At 40.5% G+C, this 18,622-nt stretch overlaps 1 protein-coding gene across 50 annotated transcripts in view; it reads left to right on the top strand.

Moving 5' to 3' along the window:
• The window catches only part of LOC128873993 (longitudinals lacking protein-like), an 89,485-nt gene that overhangs the window by 13,967 nt on the left and 56,896 nt on the right, over positions 1-18,622 (top strand). The window contains exons 7-8 of one of the 50 annotated variants that reach the window (XM_054118141.1): positions 11,353-11,679; positions 11,786-12,088. The exons of 44 other annotated variants lie outside the window; for them this stretch is intronic. In XM_054118141.1, the coding sequence (XP_053974116.1) occupies positions 11,353-11,679; positions 11,786-11,880 (422 nt within the window). In that variant the 3' untranslated portion in view covers positions 11,881-12,088. Of the gene's footprint in view, positions 1-11,352; positions 11,680-11,785; positions 12,089-14,043; positions 15,270-15,743; positions 16,424-17,259; positions 18,504-18,622 lie in introns of those variants that run through there. 5 more of the 50 variants (XM_054118145.1, XM_054118136.1, XM_054118135.1 and 2 more) reach the window with 5 other exon arrangements.

Below are 18,622 nucleotides of genomic sequence, written 5' to 3'. Positions count from 1 at the left end.
ATTATACACACACTTTTTCTACTCGATATGTACCTATTATCTTCTATATTTACATTGCGTATGAAAACATACAGTTATAATTATTGTTAATACTGTTCATGGTATTGTACTTTCTCGCATTCGATTCTCGTTGTTGTACCATGCCATGTCAAATTGTACTCTGTACGATATTTTTTGTCGTCTTACCTCCCAAGTGTTTAGGGTGCAATGATTGGAAGAGATATTCGATACGAGAAGGAAGAGCACGGCTGGAGACGGCTCTCGTTACGGTCACGGTCGAGCTATTTCTCGATCGAGACGTCGAACGGAGCCGCTTCGAGTTCCATTTCCAATTGGTACAAGAAGAAAGAAGAGAACCATCGATCGATGTACCTTTTGTACACCGATCGGCCTCGCGAGATTTCTTTCGCACGTTCGTCGGCCTCTTTGCCGCGAGAGTGCATCGTTTCCAAACCGCGTTGTCCAACGATTTCGCGTTGCCCATCCCCGACTTTCGATTTTACAATCGTGAAACGCGTTTTCAATGGATCGAGTACGCGGCGAATTTTTATGTCCAACCGAATCTACACTTTTTCGTACGATTCGCGAACGACTAGCCGTACCGTGCTCCCAGTTGACTGTTGTCGAACCTTGTCGAGATGACCCGAAGATGCATCGAGGAAGAACCAGGGAAGTCGTCGTTGGTAAGATGCGTTGTTTGGAGAACGAGACATGGTAAGATGGTAAAGGTAATCGAATGGGTAACGAGGTAATATCTAAAGGTATCGTCTGCCTATTAGGCCCGCGAATAATGTCCACAATTTGCATTGTTTCGTATATCTGCTAAGTTACGCATAACTTATATATCAACCTTGTACATCGCATACACTTAACCCGTATACATAACATTTGTGCGCACGTGCAATAGCAAAGTTGATAAATATTTTACGAACATTGGAAACGAAAGCTGTGGTCTCTCGAGCAAGTGGGCGAATCTAATTTGTGGTAAGATGATTGGACGTTCCTTGGATCGAGAGTTAACGGTTCGTTTCTAATTCGATTGTTGGACGAACGAATGAAAGCTGTGAATCGAATTTTCTGAAAGAATGATTCCTATGTATGATCAATTGTCGAACTTGTAGCGGTATGCTATTGTTATATTCTATTGTTATATTCTATTGTTAATTTTATCTTTCAACATTTTTCAGCGATGGTAAGTCCTTGGTTTTTATTCCTTTGGTTTCTCCCAAAGAAAATGTACTTTTTTCGGTTATACGTTTGCTTACATTCGAGAGACTCGTGAAATGCAATTTTTGCTGAAGTATTTCGCAACCGTCTTCGAGTACTTCGAGCATTGTATTTAACGAATCGATTGAAGGCTTGGCAACGTACGGTTTGTGTATATGTGATTTTTTCATACTTATCGATACTTGTGAGCAGAACTTTGCGCGATTTTGAGTAGGTTCTCGAACACTTGAACTAGCTGCGTTTTAGCGTTCGTGTATCTTGGACCTGCTCTTCGCACAATTCTTCTGGTCCTCTTGTATCGATGAGTACGAATCAGTGAAGAAGAAGAGAACAAGAAGAAAGTATTGCGGACTCGTGAAGAAAGAAGATTCCTCGATGGTTTCTGTTTCTAAATGCTTTTCGACTTGAAAAGATCTTTTGGGGAACAGAGACAAAGGTTTAACGAAACTTCTAGTTTTAGAAGTTTCTGTATTAATTTTTGTTTTACTTGAACTTTAACTTTAATTATTGACACACGCAATTTCGTAACGATGACCGATCGTTTCGTACGGTTTCTGTCGTGGAAAGGTATCGAATTTGATATCTTTTCACTATAAAGAAGTGCGAAAGGAAAATCACACTCGAAGTTCTCGACTTTTAGGACTTCGAGTAGTAAGTTGAGTACGAAGAAGTTGGAGGCTGCGTCGTGGGATTCTGGTAACTCGATACGCGATATGCGAACTGGTACAGTATTGGTAATCCTCTTTAAACCTTGAAGTAAGATCTAATTTAAGGTGCGTTTATTACTCTCCTTCTGTTCCCCCATATACGATTACATATATTTTCAATATTTTCTTTTGCAATTATGTTCCAGCATGACTTTAATATTTCGTGTACTCGGACCATTTCTCTGCGTATACAATGTTTCTAGTTTGTCTTCCGTAAACTGTTTTACTTTGTATAGAATATAGGTATTTTATCGCACACACGATCATCGATGATCGATGATCGTTCAACTGTTAACGATCGACGATATCGTCGATGCTATTTTTAAACAATTTTATGTCTATATGTAAAATACGTATAACTTTTTCTTGTCGTTTATCGTACTGTGAATTACATCCGATTTTACTTTCAGGAATTTGAATCGTCTTCTTTTGCATTTATAACGCTAACATACAGATCTCGAGTGGCACGTTTTTAGCGATATGTATTCCATATACGCATGATTTGTCACGTTTCGAGAGCTATCGTCGATTATTTTCGTTATTTATTTCAATATCGTATATATTTTGAACGTTGTCCTTCGCGACATAGTGAAATATGTGGAAACTTTTCCAAAGTAACGAAGGGCACTCGATAAGCCTTGTTCTCGAAATCTCCTTTTGAGTTTTCGAGGCAATTGGCTCATTGTCGCGAAAAGAAGAATATTGTGGTGTGGTGTTCGTATCGAATGTGAGACGTTAATTAATCGGTAAAAGGTAACCCGCGTAAGTATGTAGTCTTGCGCGTTGTATCGGCGCGCAAGGCGCCTTTCGTTAATTAATACTCTAAATAATAATTTTTATAAAAATGATTGTTCGTTTGCCATCCATTTGAACTTTGTTAGAGAGTATGCATACGCAAGAGGGAAGTTTATTTCTTCATCGAACGGAAACAATCATTTTTATTCTTAATCTAAGTATATTTTACTTACAATATTTCTCTCGATACACCATTAAATATGTGTTTTTGTTTTCTGTGACCATCCAAAGGTTTTCATCGATCTTTACTTAACAAAATTCCACATGCCGTTTTTCTTCAATCCCGTTAAAATTAGGAATTTCATTTCATGACTTATCGATTTTTCCTTTGTTTTTCTTTTACGCCGATCGATTCCTTTCTGTTCGTATACTTCAGTTTCTCCGTGCGTGACAGAAACCGCGTGTTTCACCACTGTATCATTTCGCAACAGGAGAACGATGTGTATTCGTAAGACGACGGTCTGCGGTTTTAACCCTTTCTTCTCTTCCACCTTCGCATTCGCAATTTCAGCCCAACGTATGGTTCTATTTCAACGGCGACTCTGCGGAATTCTCTCGATTTCTGTGAATGTGTTCGTCTCGACGAAGGTATGAATGCGTATCTGTGTGAGTGGTTGCAGAAGTAGATGGTTTCACAAGGAGTTAACCGAACGGTGGATCGAAAAGACTCACGGGAATATTGCGAGCTCGGTGTTTGTTCGATCTGCATCTTTCACAATCTGAGGCGCCGGATGATGAAAGATCCGCCGGTTGTTCCTTCATCGATCGCAATTTCTCGCTAGAAAAGTGAGTGATAAGATTATAGGGAGCCTCATCGCCACGTTTTTCGAAGTCAATCCTGAATTTATTACGCGTAAAGTCAGCAACAATCGATATCGGATTACGATATATTCCACAGGATCCAAGACAAGGTTGCGCGTAGACGATCCGAATGAATTTATTCCCACGAAGGAATAAAATTTACTTGGATGCTTCTACGCGACGCTTGCGCGTAAATCGAACGTTTAATTCGAGGCGATTTCTCGTTGCGGATGTCGCAGAGACTTCACCGTCGATTTTGAATATTCGATCGTTCGCGAACGTCCGCGGGGAATACCGTAAGCTGAAACTTGTTCGTCCAGTGATCGAGTCTGCGATGAGCTATCAAGTGTACGTAGTTCGTTTTTTAAACCACCAGGTTAGCTTCGTCTTCGGCACTGGAAATAGAAATAACTCTTAGGATGTACGGAATATGCTGTTTGCAGCGTCTGATAAGATTCAACCTCGTTTCCCAATGCTTTATGGACAGAAGATAGGAATTTTTGTCTATCGCTAGTTGATTACCGAGATGACTACGCGTTCAATTCAACATTTTACGACGCTACGTTCTATCGACAGGGTGAAACTGCAGGCGAAACGTTGTCCTAACGCAACCATATGCAATGGTTGTGCCTCTGGTAATTTCTGCTGCGCAGTGGTCATTAACGGTGTCGCATCGCATTGCTGCGTTACCGCAACGTTTCGTCCGTGTTTGATGAAGGTACCGAGACAGAGGACGAACAAAAATGGACGAAGGGAAACTTATGGACGCGGATACAGCGATTCTGTCTATTCGAGCGAGAGTTAGAGAGACAGAGGGGTGGGAAGAAAGCCTAGAAAGATAGATAGATCCAAAGTACGAGTGCTCGCGTGATTGTAGTGAGGGCCACGGTGTTTCAGAATCGTTTGTTGGCTATTGTTGCTTACGATGCGGCCGACGTTATTCCATCCAGTACTCGTTGGACAGACATCAAAAGTATGAGTGCGGAGTAGAGAAGCAGTTCGTCTGCATGACTTGCTGTCGGCGTTTCACGAGGCTGGACATCATGAGGGCCCATCAGAAGCGGACTGGTCATCATTTGGCGCCGTACTCCAGAGGAAGGTTTTCCAGGTCGCAGCAGCAGCACTCCGTCGCGACATTCCAGGACTCTTAAGAGAGGCAAAGTACAGGAGAATATCGAGTTGTAGTGCGCGTATATTCTCTTGGTTGCCTCTTTTACTTTTCTCGGTACGAACCACTGACCGGGAAAGGAGAGAAAATCACGTCGCTATGCCAAGTATGTCACGTTCCGTTTTTCCCCGATCTCATTCGAAAGTGTATCCTCGCCTTCGAGGACGGAAACACCATTTTCGTTCGACGATTTTTAGCGCGCGTTACCAAAAAATCGGCTCACTTGACCATCGTACGACTCGGTTTCATTTTGCGGCTGCGGGGAAAGATGGCGCGACTCCTTTGCCAATGATGGATTTTTATCGTTTTAATGGACACTCTCTCGCGGAGCTTTGCATCGATCGTCGACGTAGAAAGTTTAGAAAGCACCGTTCTAATGAGAGAGCGCCTCTTTCAACCCAGTCGATTGTTTCTTTTTTAATTATTGTTTCGCGGTTCTCATCTGTCGTCCCTGCGACTGGATAGTTGTAACCAGAGTTGGGCTGCGATTATTTCCCGTTTACTTTGTAATCACTCGTGATTGTCGGATAATCAATTTTAATAATTATTCATCAACGATTGTTACCGATAGCTGATTAATCATAAGTACTACGTTTCGTCCAACACTGGTTGCGACGCGCCTCGATCAATCCGACCTTGGTCAAGTGATAGAGAAACGTCTTGGCTCGTGACATAGTCGATCGGTTGCGAAATTCTGTCATTTTCATCGATACAGCGTTGAACACGTTTCGCGAGTACAGTTTTTTCTTGAAAATTTCGATATCACGCAGAAAGAGAAAACGTATAGATCGCTTTTATAAATCGCGTTTCTTTTTCTTTTGTTTGCCTTTGTATAGAAGTAAAATCGAACGCGCAATTCATTGTAAGAGAATCTAAATTCAAAATTGTACATGAAATACGAGTGGTGAGAAACTCTCTCCCACGAACAATCGGCGTTGACAATTATTTGTAAAATAATCCTGCGGGAAAGTTGCGGTACAATGTTGTTAAAAATAAACGATAGCTGTTTGCAAAAAGATGAAACCAGGCTTGTGTTGCGGTGATGTTGTTCACTTTGTTTCTTCCGGCGAGAAAATTATTATCATTAACACGAACATATTCGAAACACTCTTTTTCTTCGTTAGACGTTAATTTTCGGTAATTTGAATTCATTTCAAATCCGTTAGTCCGCGGGTCTTATCAGTGATTGCAACTGCGTTCGAGGAATAGTTATTGTTTTGTTTCTCCGTTGATTAGGCGAAACGCGTAGAAAGGGCTAGTCGCAGCTTTCAATTTCTATCATTCTTCTTAGACGTTACATTTAAAACCAAGCAAAAAGAGAATCGAATCCGTCGAGTCTATACGCACGATTTTGTCTAATTGCGAAATTTCTCAGTTCTCGAATAGTTAAACGAGTTTCATTCGGTGTTTAGGAGTTCCTTCTATTCGAGCGTGTTTCGTCGGTAAAAGATTGAATAAAGAAACTGTAGGAATACGTTAGTTGTAGTCTACACTCGTCTCGTTCGCACGTTCCAGCTGTCGTCCAGTGGAGTGGAGTATAAGAAGATACAATAAACTGTTTTTCTAATAAAACCACATTGTTTCTTATCTTTTGCGCATGTCCTTCCTGTATCCTACTTTTCAGGAACGATAGCTTGCGACCAATTCTCAATTTCGGTTTCCGGATCGTGGTAAGCCTTCCGGACATCGCGCGATAGTTTCGAGCCTATATCGGGTTTACGAGTTTTTCTAATTGCTTTTCGACCGGAACACGGGCAAATATAGTCGCCATACGGATTCTGAGAGTCACTTCGGTATCGTTGACAAATAGCATGCTTCAATGTTCCTTGAAAGTAGCGATTACGCGTGGAAATACCGCGACGCGGAACTAATTATTTCGTCCGACTTGCGAGCACGAATTTCAAATAAAAGCTGTCTAAGCTCGCGTAACCGTGGCGTTTGCAAACTTGTGCAAAGATTTCGTATCGCGAAATGGTGTGCCCTGTATTCGCGCGATCATCGATCGTTACTCGGTTTGCGCGCGAAGAATTACGTGCAATTCAACGCGTCGAGTGTCGAGCGAGATTTTTTCGTGTCTTCTTTCTCTCGTCTGTCGATATTTCTTCAAATTATCATGTAAAAAGGAGAAACAAATAGAAAAACATTCGATACTTAAATGGTGTAGTTGTTATTTTAATCTTTTTAGACATATTGGCTTACTTGAATAAGTTTCTATAATCCTTTCGAAATCAATGTATGTTATTAGAATGTAGAATGTTAATAGAACGGTGTTTTTGATGTTGTATCGAAATTGACAAGTATTTGTGGTAGATTTCAAGCGTCCTGGCACTCGACGCGTTGAGAATGGAACGCGCCGCGCCATCGTGACTATATTAAATTCTCCGGGTCGATAGTCTGGCAGTTTATCGCAGTCGATTCCGTCCAAGTTGCAAGCGCAGCTTCGCGAATATCGAAGGTGTTCGCTGGACCACGAGTAACTTCTACCGAAGGGAAAAGCCGCAAAGTCGCTTTTCAATGCCGACAACAGGAACGGCAACAGATGATCTCGGCGAGGGATTTGGATCGGACCTCGCAGCATTTGGAAGCCGTGAAGCATAATTCCTCAGGATCGTTTCTTCTGTAATTGTCACTAGACCTGCAATTCTTCATTTTCTTTCTTTTTTTTTTTTTATTAATTTTCGTATTCAGATCGCAAAAGACTAGTTTGTTTGCACGATTCTCTATCTAGTAGAGTAATCTCTCTTCCAACGAGAACGGTTCGACCAATTAGCGTTTCTTCGTTCTTCAAAATTCCAATGAAACGTTTATATATTTGGCCTAGTTTTCGAGACTGGTTCGATATTTTTCGATCGAAGCGTAAGTTTGAGATTGAATTTTCATTTCATTTCGAATACAATCAGTTCGAATTCTTGCGTTCTAATTCTGATACGAATGATGATGCTCGCGTAGCAATAAATCGTTAATAAAAAAGGAAACTTTCAAGAAGTGTATCTCGACACGCGATGGCATTTGACGATGGTACTGCATGCTGACTCATGGTTTGCCACGACTTTAAGCTTCATTATCATTAATGTAATGCGGAGTAATTTTGAATTAAAAATAAACAAACACAAAAGAATAAAGAGTATTTGAGTGTGTCGATGAATTACAGTTTTGACGAAATTAACGTCGCGTAACTCGTTTTAGATGTATGTTTTCATGTGTCATGGACGTGTGTCGGGTGAAACTATACAAGGAGGCATTTTTTACGTTGGGTTGAATTAATGAAGTTATCACGGGTGTAAAAATGGAAACACTAATAAAACGCAATTCATCTTGGAGCAGCATGTAAATAACAACGGCTCTGAGCAAAGAAGACTGCGCGAAATATCGCTGAAACGATAAAGATACATGTGAGAAGGATTTGTCCTTTTCTACGATGAGTTCGTTAGTATTCAGTTCTTGTTTCGTAAATATCGAACATTACATTGGCTTTTCTTGTATCATGATGCGTCCGTTTCGCGTATCATTGTTTTAGTGAAACTCGAGAATTAACTTCAGGAGGGAACCAGAGATGGTAAAATTCTTACGTAAATAAAAGTTGCATTATTTTACAGTGGATAAATAAATACGATCGTTTTATCGTTAATACATATATACGTATTCCGTGATCGATGCTTTATCAATTATTTTTGTTTCAAGGTCTTTTTGTGCTTGAAAAAGTGCTACCAACTTTCGGCTGAAACGTTGCTGGAAAAACGTGTAAACGTTAAAAATAAATCTTTATACGCTAGTCGCTTGTGTCATCCATTATTCGAATATTTTTCCCATCTCTGGAGGCAATGCTGTTACACCAAACACATATTTATATATATTGTTATCGCTGAGAATAAAACGAAAAGGATTACTCTCGTAAGTTGTACACGAGTCAAACAATTTCTCGTAGAAGAAATAGCTTCGCCGTTTACCTTTTACTGTTTTCGTGTCGCTGTTCCTAAACGGGAGAAAATGTTTGCGGTGTGCGCAGTCTTCTTTCGGAGCGAGCTTAGGCCTTGATCGTATATCGTCCACATGCTTGGCTCGAGCTTACCTTTCTTCGTCGTTGTCGAGAAAACGGAAAACCCCGCTTCGAACTACTATTGTCATGTATTTTATATATTCATTACCGTGAGAGTGAGAGGGGGAGAGCGACACCAAGAATGAAACGAGGCAATTCGTCGAGCGCGCACGCACGGTGGGGTAATATTGATTTGATCGGATGGTGAAAAAAAATGGAAAACCCATATGTAAAAAGCCTCCCTGTATGCTTACAGCGAGCCCCATGATGGAGGGTGTCTCTGCCAGCGAGCTGAGATTTCGGTGTGTCATGTGTGGACGCGGATATAGATCACGGTCTTCTCTGACGCGACACTCCAGGTACGAGTGCGGAGGACTCGGGTCCAGGTACACTTTCACCTGCACCCTCTGCGGAAAGTACTTCTGCCGACCGGATCATCTAAAGCAGCACATCCTGAATATTCACGGCGGATCGGTCACTAAATAGCTTCCGTTCGCTGGCCTAGAATTTCACTCCGAAGACACTTGATACGTCGCTGTCGCGAGTCCACGTTGGCTCCATCGGCCAAGCGTGAAGTTTATCGCGTTATTATTTAACGCAGTGGTTCTTAAACTTTCTAAGCTCGTAGCACAGTTTCGATATTAAATCTTAAAACTTGAATAAGTTGAAAAAGTAACGACAGAGTGGTTGAGAATCGCTGAGTTGAACGATTCAACCTTGCTAGACACGATGATCGTTCTCATTTAGGGAAGGGTCAAGGGAGGGTTTAATTTATTCGTATCGCGTGGGTTCGCGCGCAGTGTCGGATAGTTAATTAGCTACAATAATTTTATTATCATTTTGTTAAACGTTTATCTTTCAGTTACATCGATGCTTATTCCTTTACCTTTCTATTCATCGGTTTTAGTACCGCCGATTACCGTCCGACACTGTTTTTGCGTATTGGCGTAGAAAATTATGCAAACTCTGCTCGCGAAGTAAGCGTTTGCTTAGATTATTGTTATTCTTTTTCGTATAGTAGTTTGTTTCATTTTCCGCGAAGATTAGTTCAGTTTTCTTTTTGTTGTTGTTGTATCTAATACTCTTCGTTTTTATTCGTGACTACTATCTTCGTCTTACCTGTTGTTATCCAAAGGAATACCAAAGGGAATTTTTATGATAGGATTTAAATCGTACGTACAAACGCGTCAATTGTTATTAACGGTACAATGGTTACTTCTACGATGTTATATTTCATTACGAATTCGATGTTTGTAACGAGCATATCGCGCTGCGATGCAAATGACGTTTTCTACGTATAAGGAATATATAATTTGATCGACAAGTGTGCAGACAAAATGTCAGCTAAAGGGTATCTCTGCATCATCTCATCCATATTGGCAACCGCGATGCATTAACGCGCGTTACAGTTATATAACATCGTAGACGTTTCCATTTTTGTTTAAGTTGCATTTAAGGAAATACGTACATTATTGAAAATACATAAGGAAACAGTAAATTTATTCAGGTTAATAACGAAGAATTTGGTTTATGCCACGGGCGTGCATACGAACTGCCAAATAATTTGATCACGAATGCCAAATGAATAATATTCCTATTTTCGTAGATTAGCATAGTAATATATTTGTAAGTTATTCTATACGATTACACGATTGTAAGTGTGCGTTGCGTGTGCGTGTGTGAGTCTGTATATACATATAGATAGCCCCGCGAAGTGTGTTGTATTTATCGAACAAGAGGTTTTCAACGAAAGGTAAGCCAGACCGGAGAAGAGCGACTGTCAACGCTTGTAACGTGGACCAAAAACTAGAAAGATCCATTGTGACTCGGAAAATTCTTGTTTTTCGATTATATGACACATTAGGTGTGCATGTACGAGTGCAGAATTTTGTCAGAGAAACTAAATTTCCGTAACAGTTCCATTACGATGCGTGACGGAACGACGGAGTTACAGTTATGAAATGTTATTTTTTTAGTCGCGACACGATGCGTACACAGAGATATCTATATATTTCTATCTAAGAGGAGGTAAATTTGAAATATCGATTTAAACAACGAGAAGACTAAAGCTACATCGTTACCGTTGAGCGATAGATTGTAAAGAACGTTGCTCATCGGACTCTTCAAATTTTTATCGATTGTAAATAAACGAGATCTTTGAACGAAACGTTCCCGTTTGCGTCCATCCTTTGCTTCCCGATTGCAAACGGGTCGTAGTTCAATGAATGGAGGAATAGGACACGGAGGTTTAGTAAAGAAATAAAGGAGGTTTAATAGAAAAGAACTTATTTTCTTTATAGAATATCGATGGGATGTTCGATACTTTAGGTTCTCGTGCATTGCACTTTGAAGTTTGCAATCTTAAATTGTCCTTTGTAGTTTTGATCGACTTTGCAACAGAGAAAAGAATCTATTTTTCGTTTCTCGCAATGTTTGGAGAATCGCTTAACGATGTTTTCTAAGGTCGATTCCTTAGATATCTTTTCTCTTTTTCCTAGAGACTAGATCAGGAGGTAACAGTCGACTATTATTTTTCGTAAATCGAGCGAAATCGAATGGACTAAACGAGCAGGAAACCGAGGTCTATATGTACATTGAGTGTCGCTTGTCTGTTACAGCGTCGCTTCGCGAGTGCAACATTGGGGAATATCGGTGCAACTTCTGCAACTGTCCTTACTCGTCACAGAGTCACTTGAAGAGGCATCTGACCAGAGGATGTTTCATGGATCCCACGTTTCGTATCGACGAGAGACGTACCTTAAACAGAGCCGAGTCCAGGAACTATGTTTGTCCGAAATGTTCGCAGGGCTACAAGAACAAACGTACCTTGGTCACGCATTTGCGTACCGTGTGCGGACGAGAGCCGAAATTTCATTGTCCTTATTGCGGTCTCAAGAGCAAACACGGAGCCAACATTTACACCCACATCAGACGAAGGCACAAAGGCGAGGATCTGTTCTTGATCGTTGATCAGGAGGATCGCTGAGTTTCTCGCGTTCTCAACGTTTTACACACATTTTTTAACGCTTTATATACACTATTCTTCAACAGGAATCTTCACAGTTTTTATTATATGGGAATACGACGGCCTCCGTAATCTCTCGGGCTCGCTCGATTACGTCAAAGCTGCCGTTGCACTCGTTTAGGACCTTTGATATCGGCGTTATAAATTTTTGCTAGCGAGCTCTCACAGTTCGTAGGAGACATATTTAATAATTCTGTTTATTGATTTGTCGAGAAAACCATTTCATATTTAATGTGTATTACATTGGACGAGAATCAGGAGATGGTTGTAATGGTATTTCACAAATGTTTCCAATATTTACAGGTGTTCCTATCGAAAATTTAGAAAATTTCGCGACGCACAATTTGGTAACCATCGTTTAAACGAATAAATGTACGATAAATCAATGAAAACCCTTTTTTTATTCTCCCTTCATTATAAAACGTGTTAGATTATTGATAAGTAATTGCAGAGTACTCGATTTAGAGCCTAAGTTGGTAAGGTAACAGTAGATTAAGTAAACATGTAGATGCGTTTAGTTTTAGCACAGTTGCTATCGGTGTAAAGTAGTAAAGATTGATATTAATACATCCGCGCTCTGGATCAATCGGAGATGCTCTACCCATGAAACCAAATAGTAGATTTCATCGGACCATTATGGGTTTACTTGGGGTCGTAGTTAAGCGTAAATTAAAACACATTGTTGGAACAATGCAGGGGAAATTTGTAACATGTTAGCACATGGTAAATTTATTCGTACCTTTTGGGAAACGTTCCACCTTAGTCGGTTCTTTAGTCAGTAACGGGACAATCGATTCAATTTGCAAAGCACTGGTAAATCGGGGCATTGCAATCGTTGTACTTTGTTCGACAATCAACGATGCTAAAAATGTCCCGTGTAATGTTTCATGTGTAGATAGTTCTAGCTACATTCACGTTTCGGTCGCAGCGCAGGGATTTGCATGTACAGATCTTTTCCTACAAATATCTGATACTTCGTCTCTCAGGTAGCGACATCATACACACAAACGACTCTTTGATTTTGTTTCAGAACTGCGGTCTACAAGAGTTTCTCGTTATTATATAGAACCGATCTCATATTATCGTTGCAATGCGTGCAGCAAAACTTTTACAAACAGGAACACATTAAAGTCGCATAAATCGAACGACTGTGGCACGATACGTCGGTGTCCAAACTGTAATGCCCGTTTTACGTACCGTGCGAGCTATTGCCGCCACATTAAAAAATGCAGAGTAAACTGTAGGGGTCAGGAGGTTGTTTCTAAGAAATAACTGGCAATTAACGCGCTCTGTGAGTATTATATTTGAAATGTAGCTTGTCAATACAAAAATATGCTGGGACATGTATGTCCCACTTTTAAACAATCTAAAGTACACATTTTTCAAAGGAATCTCTGCGAATAACGTTATTAATCACTGTTAAATTTACGAAAATTCCAGATCACGGTTTACATTCGAAACACGAAGTGAGAAACAATGAGAGCGAATGGGAAACCGTAAGATGAGGGTAGACGAAGTTCCAGTTGATTCTGACGGTCAAATTATGTGAAGACATTTTTATTTTTTATCTTTTTATTTCGTATATACTTATCCAAGAATGTTATACCAAAGTTTACTTTCGTATGCGTCAGTCGATTATCGCTTGATATTATGCGTTCTGTGCCTATTTTTTAACGTGATTATTTTATTTTTATTCGTTTCGCCTCGTGCATTAGTATTTTCGTTACGTTCAAGTGTAATCGTGTTATTTTACGTTTTGATATTTTCTACCTTTTATATTTTTGTCGGCAAACTTTATAAGAAAGTTTACCGTTGTATGCGATTAATTAAACACGGCATGCGATTGCACGTTCTATCTTCGATTATAGTTTATTTTTTAATTTGAAGTGGAGATTTATGTTGCGCAAAAAAAAAACTCGGTTATGTTGATTCGAGTCGTGCAAAATGTTTTTACACGATTATAACATTCATATTTTATAATACCAAATAAAAACTTCATTCTATTCTGCATTTTTTATTTAACTGTTTCTTTACTGTCACGATACATTCTTCCCGTATAGTTCCACGGAGCGTTTCACCGTAGTCGATAGAAGAACTCGTCGATAATCTAAGGTAGTGGCAAAAGTCACACTCCCATTCTTTTCGTATAGATTTATCATTTTGCGAACTCGACGAAAGGGTGGGAATTCGTGCGTCACTGATCTATGGAAAGAATAGTAGGTATAAAAAACGGAGATAGGTAAGAGATCGCGCGACTCTGATGGCTACTTTGATGGTGTTCCAGAAAGCGGTGTACCAATTCCTCAACGGGATCGACCTGCACCCGAATTTCAAGACACGTCACGCTGTCACAGTTGCAATTATTGCGGGAAGAGTTTTACTAGTGCCAGCTTTTTGCAGGCCCACTTCACCTTTCGGTGCTCTATGAACCCTCGGTCGCAAATGCGCAGATCCGGGAGGACTGCTCGGTTCGCGTGCAACTCTTGCGGCGCGAATTATTCGCGACAGAACAACCTGATGTGGCACGTTCGCCACGAGTGTGGCAAGCTGCAGAAATGCACGCACTGCGGCAAAACTTTCTTACACAGAAGAAGCCTCTACAAGCACAAAAATCGTTACTGCCCCTTTCGTCACATACTCGACAAAGTGAGCAAGTTGGACACGCACGATTTCACCGCATTGGAGATCGATTCTACCATGAGAAGCGAACTCATTCTGAACCCTTTGGACTTTTAACCGAACACTTTATCGCGATTGAAACGCGACGAACAACTGTTCGGTGAATTCATTTATGTAGCTTCGAATGGTGTTTGTTTTCTTTCGTTATCAGAATTAAAATTTTACGAAAACGAGTAGAACTAGAGCGTAGAAACAGGGATCGATTAAGTATCCGTCGTCCAGTTGGCTTACCAATAATCTTGTATCTTTTGCATGTGACTAATAAAAATGTTTTCACGGAACGTTACGTTTGCTCGACACAGTTCTTTATCGTAAAGCACTACAATTTCTTTTAATAAATATTGACTCGTAGATAAGCCTTCCGTTTCTTAACGACGCGAACCGCTATTGTTTCTTTCTTGGTCTGTTCTATTGCATAAAGAGCGGGCACAGTGAATATTTATGCAAGTACATGTACAGCGTGAGCCGATAATACGCGACGTCTGAAAGAACTTGTCCATTGGTATTAGGAAAAATTACTTTGGACAATCCTGTGTATTGTATAAAGGTGGACGATTCTCACGTTTTATATCTAAGGATCTTATTGCAAGTTTGCAGCCGTTAGCTCGATATTATTCGTGACGAAGGATTGTTCACTTCTACACTTCTAATTCTAACGCACGGCATTCCACGCATCCACTTCTTTTTTCACGGCAATCGTTACGCGTTCGAAGTCGCGTTCGAAGTCGCGTTCTAGTTCCGCACTGTTCGTGACGTAAATTTTTGTTTATAATTCCATCGTTATTGCGTGTATAACGGAAACTGTACGCGATACTTGTATTCGTTAGGATTTCTGTGTGAATAAAGTAATATTTGACCATATCTTCCTATTCTTATTCCTGCACGTTTCCTCCGTTGATGTCGTACAATGAATCGCCTTGGAATATTGTTGCATCGTTGGACTGCTTAAACAGTTATCGTTGAAGGTCGAAAGCAACCGCAGAAATACAATACACGAGGGAACATTCTGTTTTCTTTTTACACAGTTCTGCCTACGAACGATACACAATGCGTAATGTACGGAGAATGAGTGGCTTGTCCCAAAGGAAAGCGGCGAGGAGAACACTTCTCGACTTAAACGCTGTTTTTCAGGAAGGATCCAAAATGGATGCGAAAGAAGACGGTCGACTGGCAGATAAGTGACACTGTCTCCGCCCACGCAGGACGAGTCTTTCATTCTCCGTACGTTATGTCCGCGCAATTCGTATGAACGCGTTCGATTGTTACCGAGAGAACGCGACTGACGAATGGTTAATAATGTTGCAGAGCTTTTCGCTGACACGATTCGAGAGGACGACTCGAAAAGAAAGTACAATTGCAAATACTGTGGCAAGGGTTTCACCCTTTCCGGTCACTTGAAGAGTCATCAGAAGAGTTTCTGCTATTGGAATCCTCGATCGACGTGTCATCAGTTGCAAAAGAGCAGGCCGTTCTCCTGCGGCCAGTGCGGTGCCCGTTACTCGAAACAGTCCCACCTGATTTTCCACGTCAGACACGACTGCGGTAGGACGCAGAAGTGTCCCGTCTGCGGAAAAACGTTTCTCCATAGCAGCAGCTTGCAAAAGCACCGACAACGGCCTCCTTGTAACTTTCAATCTCGCTAATAAGTCTCGATTCGTGTGCAAAATAAATTGTAAACCTCGAACCTCGATGCTCGTAGGAACCATCAGCCACGCTTTCCTGCGATCATCGAGATTCCGTTATACTTCGACTTCGCTCCCGAACCTCATCCGCGCATCCTTGCCGAATCGTGGTGATCGGGCGAACTTGTTACAGAATTATGGTAGCGAACGTGTCAAGAAACAAATATGATTCCACGCGTGGATGTATTATCTTTAAATTATTAACTGTTAGTGTAACTTCGGTGGGTCACGTCTGACGGTTTTAATTCGTTTCCCTTCTAGCCAGTAAACATCGTAAAATGTGCAGTATGTGAGTTATACGTAATACAAGAAAATAGATAACAGATAAAGCGCCTTATACTCAGTTTACTCACAGTCGTTCCTTTTCCCTGGCTGATCCGTTCTCTGTTTCGGTGGCGTCTCTTTACGTGCGTCTGCTGACGTGCTGGTTGATGTTTTCAGATATCGTCTTCGTGTCGTACCTGGACAACTTTCTACGACCGAGGAGGACGCATGCAGCGCGAAGAATCCACTCACGGTTGTCGAGCTGTCGAGTTACTTTCAAAAATTTCCAAGTTTTTTTAACGGAATTCTCGATATAAAATTAAAGGATAAAATTTGAAGTTAGGATTTATCTGCATCCGTTCATTTCATCCATACCTCTCATTTTTTTATTTTTTTATTTTTTATGTATTTGTACGTCGATGCGTATTATTTACATATTTATTTGTTCATTATCATTATAAATACACTTTTATAATAATGAAGATTAACAAAATTCAGAGGTCGGATATTAGTAGGGACGGTTTTTGATCGGAGAATCGTTTAATTTTACTGATTTGACAAGGACGGGCAATTCGCCGTTAAAATGATTAAATGATAACGATAAGCCGAAAAAGGACACGTTACATTTTCTAAAGAAATATTTTGCTAGAAGTTCACGCATCGAGTATGCTGTACCCGATGATGTACACCCAAATGAAGCCAACGATTACGTAACCGCGCAGTTCGCTATTCATTTTCGCCACTTTCAAGTCGATCACGAGGGTTTCTTTTCTTTGTTTCGATCTTTGTGTTCAGTCTTTTTACCTTTTGTACGCCCATTTCTCTTTGCCTTTCCCATTACACTGGAACTCATCTACTCGATCGTATTGTTACAGAAGTAAAGAGAATTACTCGTGGGAGACAAGTAGCAAAAAAGCGAGTCAATACTTCCAATGCCATGACGATGCGACTCCGTAAGAAGACGATTACCGTCGATGCGCGCAATCAGGTGAATGAAGAAACCGAGGACAACCTAAACGGGGAAGATGAATCAACAGGGGACAGCTGGCTGGACGCGCATAAGGGCGTACGATCTTTGGTATGCAAGTTTTGCAATGCTCCGTACAGGACACCCGCTAATTTGGGAAAGCATATAAAAAACACTTGCTTGAAAAATCCGGATTCGTTGTGCAATGCTAAAACACATCCGTGGGTGTGCGGTAAATGCGGTTCCCGTTTCAAACAGGAAAAGTTGTTAAGGCACCATGACAGGATCACGTGTCAGAAATGGACCACTTGCGCGAAATGTAAAGTGATGTACGCCGGCAGTAAGTTGCCTCCTCGGCACGAATACACTTGTATGTCTCCCGAGAGTAAGAGAAAGCTCGAATTGATTAAAACGGCTACATACAGAACGGTCAAGCTCAAGACCAGTCCTATAATTGTTGATACTAGCGAAGATTCGAGCGACGAGTAATCCATTCCTCTGCATTTTATATTAGTTATTTTAAGCGTCGGTATCCGTGATTGTCGCGATTAAATTCACGGATTATAATACGCGCGTTAGTTGCCGGCGATATTCCTCAAATTTCATTGTTTATTCGCATTATTATCCATATTATTAATACTCATATATTATTGGCGTATCGAAGAATAGATAGATTTGGTTGTGATTGCAGTGGCGACATGACGTAACCGCACTTGTTAGAAACAATCGCGATGTATCTTCTCTCCTCGAAGGTATTTAATAAAATCTTGTAGATTTAGCAAACCGAGTTTCCGAGTTGAAATTGTCCTTCAAAGTCTCATTTTTTAATCATTTTTGTTTAACGCGAGGACTATTATTTCTGATGAATATCGTACAAATTCTAATTAAACGACTTCCTCATATGTTTATTGTTCTTTAAGGTAACATTGAAAGCCTGAAAGTTTGGAGTACAATTTCACTCCTCATATGCCAAACGTATGCTATCGACTATGATATCATGTTATTTTTCAAACGAATAGCTCTTCCTTTGAGTCTATTTTTTATATTTTTCTACTTCTATGTCTGTCGTGCGCTATGGTTGTTACCGAAGCGGAATGTCATTATCATTTTCCTTTACTCAAATTGTGAAAATATATTTCTTTTGTGTGTGTACCTGAATTACTTTACCTTTAAAGAATTTTCCAACAATCCGAAAATCCATCCAATCGCTCGCGAATAATTGCGACGGAAATTGACTTCAAGACTCCCGTCAATATCTTCTTCACTCGCGA

The sequence above is a fragment of the Hylaeus volcanicus genome, chromosome 3 (genome assembly GCF_026283585.1).
Source record: "Hylaeus volcanicus isolate JK05 chromosome 3, UHH_iyHylVolc1.0_haploid, whole genome shotgun sequence".
Lineage (NCBI taxonomy): Eukaryota > Metazoa > Arthropoda > Insecta > Hymenoptera > Colletidae > Hylaeus > Hylaeus volcanicus.
This window is presented reverse-complemented; position numbering and strand designations above follow the sequence as displayed.